Genomic DNA, 12,112 nt, shown 5'->3' with positions numbered 1-12,112 from the left:
AATTTACATTTCAATTTAAGGAGTATTTAATATAAAGTCAAAATCTTTTTATGTTTTTGTTACCTACTATGTACTACTACTAAGCATAGAAATTAAAGTACAGCTGTATTATATGTAAATTAAATGATGAAATGTAAAGATTCCTCTTTCACTTACATTCTATGAGTCTAGATTTTTATGATCCTCTGAGATGATTATAAACTTTGTAAAAGTATCCTTCAAATGCTGCACAATTAATAAAAAAAAAATCTATGTTATAGCTCACCAAAACTTCTCTTAGGCAATGCTTGTAATAAAGATTACTCAGCAGAAGTTAGTTGACTATTTGACATTAATTAACAAGATGTGGAAAGCATAAGTTAGGATGACTACCTACAAAAATACATTAAACCATTAGATTTCCTGTCTATGGTGCAGTATGTTAAAAATTTTCATTCTCATTCCATCAATATTCTTACTATATACCAAAAAATCCTTTTATATACAAATGAAATTCACATAGGGAGTCAGTTTATAGGTGGTTTTTATTATAATACATCATTTATATTATTATTTTAATATCTTATAACTTGTAAACTTGAGTTGAACATATAAGATGAAAGATAGAGTTTCATCTTTTTCTAAGAATAATATTTTTATTAAATGCACCTCAACTTCCTTCTCTACAAAATACAAATTGGGTATACAGGCATCAAATGAAAATTATTTCTCTTTCCCGCATGCAGCCATCTGTGTTAGGTCAATAATTGACTTTGTTGTGTTTTGGAACCTGAAAGTAATGTCTTTTGTGCAGAGTTGACTTATTTTTGTTGTGATGTACAGAATGGGCTGTCTCCACTACACATGGCTGCTCAAGGGGACCACGTGGAATGTGTGAAGCACCTGTTACAGCACAAGGCACCTGTTGATGATGTCACCCTAGACTACCTGACGGCCCTCCATGTTGCTGCACACTGTGGCCACTACCGTGTAACCAAACTTCTTCTGGACAAGAGAGCCAATCCGAATGCAAGAGCTCTGGTAAACTGAGCCCAGTCCAGCTTACTCTATACAGATCAAGATGCACAAACCTACACTGAATGTTCAGTGGTGCAGACACTAGCAATGCATGGTGGTAGATATGTGGCAAATTCTTTTGACTTCACTTTCCATTAGCTACCAGCTGTAGCCATGCCTCCATGAATGATGGTGAGCAAGGAAAAATTTAAGAGAACACCAAAATATTATTTCAGAATACATATGAAGCCTCTGGAGTGATAAGCAATTTTAAATGTGAGATAGAGACTGAAAAAGAGAAACAACTATAAAATATATCCTAAACATTTCTAGACAGTCATATTTAAAGGTATGAAAGGGTTGAACTTCATGATTTTTTTAAAATTATAAATTTATTTTACTACTTTCAAGGTAGTAAATGTAAGCGTGTGAAGTGCTTATTTGGTTGTTTTCTTTACTGATGGGATTAAGTAATGTTGTGCGAACAGAAAAGTGATGTCTAGCTTCTGACTGTTTTGGTAAGCAGTTTTTATATGCTAGTTCAGGAAATAAATCAAGAGAAAACTGCAAAAGGCTGCCCATTGAGCACAGTCCATATTTCCTAAGGTCTAATAGTGAATAAATCTTTCTTGCTTCACTTATACTCTAACAATATAGTGTATTGGGCATGTACTAATTTATGCCTCTTGTTTCCTAATTCACAAACTAAAAGCAAATCTTTAATTTTCCCATTTGTTTACATGATGTTGTCAATTAAATTTGTCCTTCAAGTATTCAATATTGAAGATGAGAAGACATTATTAGCAGCAAAAATTAAATGTTGTTTGTATTGGACATTTTCCATTAGAATCATTATGTTCATAATTTCCTGGGAATGCAGTATACTTTTCGGGTTATATAAAATGATTTGAAGATATATATTGCCTTATAAAAAGGAAACTAGTTGTTTTCAATTGCCTTTTGGGTAATAGGGCTACAGAATAGAATAATTTAATAGTTGCCAAATATTTTGTGTGCTTTGCATACACATGGTGCATTATTTAGCTCATAAATGGGAAATTGCTTAAAGTTAGCTAATTACTCATATTCTAAGAAGTAATAAATCCCTAGTTTATATAATACACTATACCTTCCCAAGAGTTACTACTGAGCAGAAATACTGAATTAGATCATTCTTTGTTGTGCCGTGCGAAACTATCATAATCTGGAAGTTAGATAGAACTCAACAAAATGACCATTGTCCGGATAAAAAAGAAAACTGAAATATAATGAATAAAGTTTAAATATATGAATAGTTTTACAATTTTACCTAAATGTACACACAGTTTTGAAAGTTAGAAAGTAATTTAAAGACATTTTTACTTTCACTCTTTTGTGTCTGAGAACTCCGTCAAGTTATGTCAGACATTCTCCATTCTTTTCCTGTTAATATTTGGTAAACTAATAATAATTCCTTTATAAAGTAAAAAACATTCTATGTTAATAGATTTTATAAAATCATTTTAAGAATTAAGACCTCCAGATATAAAAATATTATCAGCATAATTAAAGATTTTTGCTAATTTACGGCACTTTATCCCTTAAAAATGGTAATAAAGTAGAATCATTTATTGCAGAGGCAGCCATGTCCTAATATTTTTCTCTAAATTAGATCAACAGTTTATATTCTTTCAAGAAATGGCTCTTCTTCAGGAAAAGAAACACTTTCTATTCAGTGTACCTTCAAGCCATTTCACAGCCTAACTTGATAGTGTATGTACTTTAGAGCATAGGGCTATGTTTCATCTTCACTTCTGTTTTCTTGGTAACAGTACAAACTATTATATACAGGACCTACCCCACATCAACTCAATTCAGTGCCTCTAGGAACCAACTATGCCCTCTTTTCCCACATTCCAACACCTAAGGGTTGGAGGAAATGGTAACACTATGTGACGATATAACATTATTGCCTGCAATGTGCCAGCATGGAGTTGTGTGAGAATCGTATTTGCATGTTTTCAACTAACTTGATTGTCTTTTGCACAGAATGGTTTTACTCCACTGCACATTGCCTGCAAGAAAAACCGCATCAAAGTCATGGAACTACTGGTGAAATATGGGGCTTCAATCCAAGCTATAACAGAGGTAGAAACAAATATTTCAGCTTCTCCAGAAACATCTTCTCGTACTTCTCCCTCCTCTTCCTTTCACCCATACTCTGTTCTCATCACTCAAGTTTGATTTATCTGATGAAGCCCCAAAGCCCCACCAGTGCAGAGGAGTAAAACTGCTGTTGCTTTGTTTCGCAGTCTGGCCTCACACCAATACATGTGGCTGCCTTCATGGGCCACTTGAACATTGTCCTCCTTCTGCTGCAGAACGGAGCCTCTCCAGATGTCACTAACATTGTGAGTATGGCTTGGGTTAGAATAACCGCAAGAACACAGGACGAGAAGGAGAGAGTTGTGTGTGTGCATAAGACAGAGAAAAAGAAAGTGTGTGTGTGTGTGTGTGTGTGTGTGTTCAAAATGAGTGATTAAGCTTTTAGAAGGCTTCTTTAATCCGTATTTTGAAATAATTTCTAAAACTTCACTGCAAAGAGCCTCAATAAGTTAAAAATAAGTGAGGAAATAAATGGAACCTGTGGAGTAAGGCATCCCTTTCAGATACAGATAAATTAAATATACATCTTAAATGCATTTATTAGGACCAAATACATTTCATCCAGTGAATGGATGATTGCCTAAATACAATCTTTAATACATAGCCCAATTACTTAAATGAATCAATCATATTTCAGATAATTTTTGTTGAAATGGCAAAGCAATATGGTGCGTACCATAGTACATCATTTCAAAATAAATGTACATATAAATCATACAAGTACATAGTAAATCATATCAAAAGAATGTGTCAAATTTAACTTAAATTTGACAAATTTAGATTTAATCTAAATCCTTTGTCAAGATTTAATCTAATCCTATGTCAAATTTTATCTAAATGTTAAGCAGAGACATACAAAAATTGGAAATTTTACTTGCTATCAAATCACCAATTACATGAATTTTTCCATTTTCTAATCTAACTCACTGGAGAGAGGATGAAAGGCACCCAAGCCTCGAGTACTCTCCTTCATAGGGTCGCTATGAGTTGCCTGCAACACGACGGCACTTAACAACAACACCAATCTAACTCATGGTAGCTGTGAAGCTGAACACTGTGACACTGATGTGTCAAATGTGATTATGGTTCCCCATGGTGGACAGTCTGTGATGGAGTTCCCTGATTAGAACAAGCTTGGAAGCAGGAGTGGCATCCACTTCCAAAAGAGCTTGCCTCCAGAAACCCTAGGAACGTGGGGAAACGATGAAAGTTATACAAGTGTTCAAGTCTTCTGTTCATAGGGTCACTATGAGTTTCCTATGACTCGACAGCACTTAACAATTTTACCTTAATTTTTTAATTTTCATTTTCTTTTCCTGGCTAGGGGCCTCTGTTGGCCTAGTGGTAAGGAGTTGTGTTGCCAACCAATGGCAGCAGATCTGAGTCCACCAGCTGCTCCTCAGATCAAAGATGGGTAATCTCTTCCCAAGTGACATATCACCTCCGGAAATCCAATGACCAATCAGTCATGAGTCAGTTCTGGCTTGACAGCAATAAGTTTGTGATTTTTGAGTGCTTGATAGAATGAAAGTCTCTCTTAAGAGATAACACTTTGATAGACTGGATATTGCAACTTTTTTCTTAAGTATACTAAAATTAATCTATAAAACTTCCATTTTGCTAACCAGTTCTAGAGTTCATGTCTCTAATCTAAATTAGTATTTACACTTTTTTTTCAATTTTTCCACTTTTCTTGATCTCTAGCCCTTTATACAATTCCTGGTCATATTATTGTGGCAAATAGTCAAATGCAAATTTTACCCTTAACAAAAAAAATTTGCTACTGTACATTGTGATTAAAAAAATTATGCAGCAGAAATAACTCACTACAAATAGGTGTTCTTATTTATGACTAAAATGAATTCTAACCCCCAAAGCAATTGATAGATTTCTATTAGTGCCTTTTTTGTTTTCTCATTCCATTTGAATTGTGAGACAGAATGTCAATGATTATATTTTCTTTGTATTCCCATTTCATCCTCATTTATCTGTATTTTGCACACTGCTTCAAATTTCTGATGTTTGAGCAAATTCAACATGGAAATAAACTTATTTTTTTGCTAAATATTACAAAATGCTTTCTATTTTTTTCACAATTGGAACATTAAAACATTTAAATAAGAATTTTATGGTCGTAAGTTTCCAAAATTATGACTTACTTATTATACATTAGTCTTTAATTACTCTATTAAGCATAAGAAGAATTTTTTAAAAATTCTAGTCTTCATTTGTTTTTCTAGTCATTTAACTTTAAGTCACCTCCTCATTTGTTCGGTGAGATTCCACACTTCCCAAAGTCTTTTTTTATTAACAACTATGCAGTTTATGAATAGATCAGAATTTTAAAGAAAAGGACTCTGTGTACATGTCCAGTGTATATATATTGCTCGTTTGCATTTCAGTGCCTATAGGATTATATCAGTGGTGACATTGTGTTAAATTTTATTATCATGACATAATAATAATACCTTGTACAAGTATATTCTGTATAATCCTTCACTAAAATTCCCTAGTTTACTTTTTGTGTAAATTTTCTAAAGAGTAATCCATGTCAAATAATTGTGAGACTTTGTCTCCACTCAATTTGAGTTTTATCAGACCAGTTTTCAATCTTTTGAGGGTTATTGTTTTACAACATGTTGCCCTCTCAGTAAAGTTTTAAAAGCTATATACCTCTTATTTGCCTGAGAAAGATGAGCAATATCCTTCCGTGCAATTAACTGTCTCTAAAAACCCTCCAGAGAATCAGTTATGAATATGTTCCAACTCTGTGGTACACAACAAACGACCATTTATTTATTCATACCCTGGTGACTTGGTGGTAAGGAGCTGCACTGCTGACCCAAGAGAATGTGGTTTGAATCCACCAGCTGCTCCACAGGAGAAGCAGGGCAATCCATTCCTGTTGAGATTACTGCCTCTGAAAACCTGCTGGAGGGTCAGCCATGACTTGATTCTGACTCAAGTGCACAACAGTAGCACATAGACTACTTGTAAATTTTCAAGTATAAATATAATGTTAAAAACAGTAATATTTTCACATCCCTTCAGATCCTTTGATATTTCTTGACAATTGATGTATGGAACTTTAAATGTTTGCCTAAGGTTCTTCATTTTGTTTTAGCTTATCATTTGTCAGTGAGATACTTTGTTTTTCAAGTTCCCTTGAAACACACATTAAGAAATAACTCTGTTATCATAATTTTCCAACAACTTTCTTAGGCTTTTAAAACATTATTAATTTTGTTTTTCTTAATTATATGTTCAGGGAGAATATACCATCTAGATAGGGTTGGCAGATAAGCTACAGAACTCTCGGTTAAATTTGAATTTCAGATAAACAGCACTTTTTTTACAATTAAGTTTGTATCGTATAAGATCTGTTGGAGAAAGATGGACCAGCTATGAGTCAGTTCTGACTCGACAGCAGTGAGGTTTTTTTAGTTTTAAACTCAAAGTATTACTTGGTTGTACTTTGCATTTTTATTTAATACTTTGATATTACTTTGGATTTTTATTTTTTTTGGCCGAAAATTTGAATTTAACTGATCATTCTGTATTTTTATTTGCTAAATCTGGCAATGTTACATTTACAGGAAGTTAACTTTCCTTGGCAGTGGAATGCTTGTGAGCTTGTGTATTCTAAGTCATGATGATTTAGTTACTAGATCCATGGCGTCTTGCAGGCTGCAAAAGAATCTGCGTGGACACCTACTGCCTGCTTGCTGTGTCAGAACTGGTCATAAGCAGACCCCCAAGCTCCCTTCCCTTTGGAGGCTTTGTGTGTTGCTTGAAATTGTGTTGCATTTTGAATGCAATGCTGTCTGTTGTGCTTTGATGCTTTCCAACTCAATGCAGCCAAAGTGGAAGTCAATGTAGATGCCACCAGAGTGAGTGTTAACAACTGAGTACAGGGGCATGAGTCTTAGAACCTGCTTTGGACATGAGCATACCCATTTTCTGCCAGTCTTGTTTTTGTCTTAAAAATTCACTCTACATTAATGATGTACCAACTCGATCATGAGAAGATCTGTTCTGCTTCTCAGAAACCTTATAAATGCACTTTGAAACCTAGAAAACAGGACTGCCAGTTACAGTAGATCTGTATTCCAAGTATTTATTGACTGAAAAACTGGAATAGAAAGTTATATACTTTCAAGGCCATTAAAGGTACAATGGGAGGTATTATAGTTTTCTCTTCTTGCTATAATAAACCGGTGGATTCACAGCAAAGGTAGCACTCTATTTTGTTTAAAAATGTTCCTTTTTAAAAATTTCCTTTACCTTTAAAATTAATTAGGTTAAAATGAAGACAAGGCTATTGTAGGTGGTATGAAACACAATGTATACAAACTTTGTAAGCAACCAAAGACTATTGCATAAGATGGGGTGCCTAGTACTCAGGAAATATTAGTATTTAAAACAACATATACTATACTTACCTGACAGAGGAAATACTATGATCACAAAGGTGGTTTTCCAGAATGAGGCTTATCCATTGCATTCCGGATGTGCTGACCCCTGTTATTTCTGAAACACGGGAAACTTGACTGCATAATTTATGGTCGTAGGGGACTGCAGTCATGCTCTCCCCTAAGGAAAAAAAGAAGAAAAACCAACACACCATCTTCTATCATTGATATTTTTCTTCTTGTATATAAATGTATCAAAGCCACCCTAATGGACAGAGTAGAACTGCCTCATAATTTCCAAGTCTGTACATTTTTTATGGAAGCCGACTACCTCATCTCTTTCCCATGGAGAAGCTGGCGGATTCAAACAACCCACTTCTCCATTAACACAGCATGCCGCTAGGGTACCAATAGATCAATATAAGTAATATAAATACACAAAAATAAGTGCTCTTTTTACTCTAGAGTCATTAAATAAGAGTTAAACCAGAGCATAAAGTAGAGAAACAATGTGTGGGTATAAATTTAAAAGTTTTTAATTAGGTTTCCAATTTAACTCATCAATTTCAAAGATATTAAAACTTTTAAAAGTACTTAATACTTATTTTAACATAAAATAAGGGTTCTGAAATTACTAAAACTAATATTAGGTACTTTTTTACCTTTTTAAAACTTATTATTTGATAAGTTTGAGGTATAAAATGAAGATATTTATTCAACATTGAATAGGAACTCCTCATGCAATGCTAAATTAATTCTGCCCAAGTTTATTCTTGTCTTACCAAAATGGGTAAAGATAACATCTGTTTATGTGGCTATCTTTAGACTGAAGAGTTAACATGTTTGTTATTTTTTAATTGAAAATTTTAATATCATCCATTTGGTAATAGTAATTAAGTTATATAGAAAATAAATTAGAAATCATGGTTGTCCAGAGAGGAGATAATTGCTGTATTTGAGAATGTTCTAAGTCTGAAAACAAAAATTGTTATTTTATGTTATTTTCTTAAGCAATATGCTCCAGATATATTTGCTTTCTAAAAAGAAATATTTCATAAAAAAAATAAGGCATTAAGTAATACATGAGTCAGGAAGAAAGAAGTTAAAACTATAGTATATATCCATGCTTTAAAATAAAATAATATTAAAATTATTTATACTCAGTTCATAAATCCTAGTTCCCTGAAAACTGGAAAAAATGAACAGAGATGTGTGACAAACTACAGTTCACTTTAAAATTTCTAAGTTTAAGAGTCTATTGGGTAAAGAATCTGAAGTAGTTACCAGCTAACAATTATTGAAATTCATCAGAAATATTAAAATTAACACAACAGACTTTAGCATGAATTTTTGTTATTTCAAATTATACACTTTCTTTGGTTGAATTCTCATTTGTTCTATAAAATTGTTGTGGTGAATAAATACGTAATCATTTATATTCCAGTATATTTACTTCTGTAACTGTAAATTACATACATGACAGAAAATATGCCTTCTTTAGAACTGAATGTGGTTTTAAAATACATGAATTTGAAAACCAAAACACAACTATCCTAGCCAAAGGAATTAACAGGTCTCCCAATGAGAAAATTCCCTTAATTCTAACCTTGATCCTTCATGCCACAGCCTAAGCTACTATTTCCTGATAATGTGTCATTCTTTGGTGCAACTTGAAGACACCTGAAGAGGGAAATCATCTCAAGTGCTGCCTCCCTGGATAAATGATATTGTTAAGAGTTGCTTTGCTCATTTCTCAGTATTCTGCTCAAATAACTAAAATATAATTCAATGTGTTCATTAATACATAAAAAGGAATTTATAGGGCCAATAAAATATCTTCTGTTAGTATGCATAATCTTGTCTCATTAAACAAAGTTTGTTTCAAAAGTAAGTATTGATTTTTGAAGAAAATTTATTTAGGCATAGTATAAGTGGGATCGTGTTTGCAATGTAGTGACATGATCTTCAGCATTTAGAATTTACTGTTAAAATGGAAATGAGTTGGCGAAATATAGTTAGGTATGACTGTGACAGGAGACTCAAGTATCAGCAAAAACAATGTAAAATATGCTAGATTGATAATGAAGTTAAACTTTAGGGTATCTAGGGTGTTTGGGTAAGTTCACTGGTTGTCATGGACCAGAAAAAAAAATCTTCCATTTATATTTTTGAAGAAGACAAAAGAGACTCAAACTATGTTTTTTCAAGACTAAATAATCATATCTTTTCATGTGGACATCTTAAATCCTTGGATATGGTGCTGAATTTCACACAAAAAATGGGACATCTGTATTCTTTACCATCTGGAGTAGTGGGTTTATTTATGATTCCACAATCTTTGTTTCCTGGCAGCGTGGGGAGACTGCACTGCACATGGCTGCCCGGGCAGGGCAGGTGGAAGTCGTGAGATGCCTCCTGAGAAATGGTGCCCTTGTTGATGCTCAAGCCAGGGTAGGTGCTGTTCCTCATTCTCTTCCATTTATGCCATTCTGACCTTTAAGAGAGGACTGACCCTTCATTTCTTTGATTGGAACTGATATAAATTATTAGTGAAACTATTACTTAGAATGCTTTCAGGTTAAAAGAAAAAAGAAAAATTATAGCAAATGTACACAATGGCAGATGCATCCCAAGCTTCAAAAACTGAGAAAGTATCATTTAGTATCTAGTAATTATATCACTGACTTCTATTTTCATTTGTTTTAGTCTATGAAATCACTTTCACATATATCACATCATCTCTGTTAATGTTTGCATTTTACAACTGTTGTCTGGATACTAGAAAACTATGGTCCAGGAGATCTCTACTCATAGTGACTCTACTCATAGAAGACTGGGGAGACTTCTCCACAGGTTTTCAAGACTAATCTTTAAGGAAGCCAGTGGTCTCATCTAGCTCCTATCAAGTGGGTTTAAGTGGCTTGGTTCAAGTGATCTTTTTTTTTTTTAATTAAAATTTTAACCATTTTTCTTATTGTAGAACGTACTCCCATTTCTACATGTACGATTCAGTGACATTAGTTATAATCTTGGAGTTATGCCTCCATTTCCAACCTCGTTTGCTGAACTTTTCTTTCTCCATCAATATAAACTCACTGCTCCCTAAGGTTGCACTCTAATCTTTTCATTTGCTGTTGTCAAGTTGAGGCCATAAAGATAACAGTTGGTGAGCAGTGAAGTTCTTATCCACCGCACCACTGAAACTCCTTATAGATGCTGTTGTTGATGGGAGCTGTCAAGTCAATCCTGACCAATCACGATCCTATGAACAGCCGGTCTGTTTCTGTCTTGTGCTGTGCCATTCTTATCATCTCCAATATATTCTGAGCCCACTGGTTTTGGGTTTTGTTTTTAATTATCTCATCCACTTTTTTATAAATATGAATTGCATTTCCTAGAGATTCTCTTAGGCAAATTGAGAGTCAAGAGAAATTACTGCTAAAGTTTGCATCATTTTCACACTGAATCTTGGTGAATATTCTTTTCCCCCTTCATTTTCTACTAGTTTATTTACAAAATTAGAATAAATAGTTTTCAAGAACAAATTCTTTCCATTTCCCTCACCATCCACCCGTCAAATTATATAACCCCATAATTTATTCCCCCTTCCTCTGCACATCTTCATCCTTCTGCTTCCAAACTCTCCTAACCCTCCTGGATCCTTATACTCATTCATTCTACAGTAAGGGTTTTATACAATATTTGTCCTTGTGGGACTGAGGTAGTTCACTCAACATAATGCTCTCCAGTCCCTCCCAAGTTAGGGAACAATTTACAGAATCATTGCTCCTGTGAGTGGCACTGTCATTATCATTCTTTCAGTCTTCCTTGTTGAGGTTATTATGCATTAAAGTTTGGTTTTTACACTACAGCAAATCAAACTTCGGCCACTTTTTAAAATAATTTCACTGTTTCCCCCTAATCAGTTTCATATCTTTCCTATGAGTGCTTCCTTTCATCTTGTTTTAACATTAATTATTGAAATGTTCCATTTTAACTATTTCAAAACAAAATCATATTGGCAATGGGGGCTTAATCAGACAAACTTGTTCCTGATTACTTCTAATCCTAACATTTATATGTTGTTGTTGTTGTTACATGCTGTCGAGTCGCTTGCGGCTCATAGAATCGCTTTTGGCTCATAGCAACCCTGTGTACAAAAGCCCTAAACCCTGCTCTATCCTGTGTCAATCACACTGTCTCTGACACACCCATCCCAATGACCCCAGTCACTGAATCAATCCACCTCATAGAGGGTCTTCCCTTCCTACGTGGTCCCTCCACCCTCCCAAGCATGATGTCCCTCTCCAAGGACCTGTCCCTCCTTACAACATGCCCAAAGTATGTCAGACGAAGCCCCAGAATCCTTGCCTCCATGGAGCAGCCTGGTTTAACCCTCTCCAGGATGAATCTGTTTGCTTTCTTGGCAGTCCAGGGTACATTCAATACTCTTCTCCAGCACCACAGCTCAAAGGCATCAATTCTCCTTCTATCCTCCCTAGTCATTGTCCAACTCTCTGATGCATAACAAGTGATTGCAAAGACCATGGCCTGTATCG

At 34.4% G+C, this 12,112-nt stretch overlaps 1 protein-coding gene across 3 annotated transcripts in view; it reads left to right on the top strand.

Moving 5' to 3' along the window:
* The window catches only part of ANK2 (ankyrin 2, neuronal), an 843,213-nt gene that overhangs the window by 669,663 nt on the left and 161,438 nt on the right, over positions 1-12,112 (top strand). For all 3 annotated transcript variants that reach the window (XM_006881082.1, XM_006881081.1, XM_006881083.1), the window contains 4 exons: positions 823-1,020; positions 3,025-3,123; positions 3,288-3,386; positions 9,906-10,004. In XM_006881082.1, coding sequence (XP_006881144.1) covers positions 823-1,020; positions 3,025-3,123; positions 3,288-3,386; positions 9,906-10,004 — 495 coding nt within the window. The remainder of the gene's footprint in view (positions 1-822; positions 1,021-3,024; positions 3,124-3,287; positions 3,387-9,905; positions 10,005-12,112) is intronic.

This window comes from Elephantulus edwardii, unplaced genomic scaffold, assembly GCF_000299155.1.
Source record: "Elephantulus edwardii isolate Elephantulus edwardi_28Jun2011 unplaced genomic scaffold, EleEdw1.0 scaffold00012, whole genome shotgun sequence".
NCBI classification, from domain to species: domain Eukaryota; kingdom Metazoa; phylum Chordata; class Mammalia; order Macroscelidea; family Macroscelididae; genus Elephantulus; species Elephantulus edwardii.
Note: the sequence above shows the minus strand (reverse complement) of the source record. Positions and strands in the feature narration are given on the sequence as shown.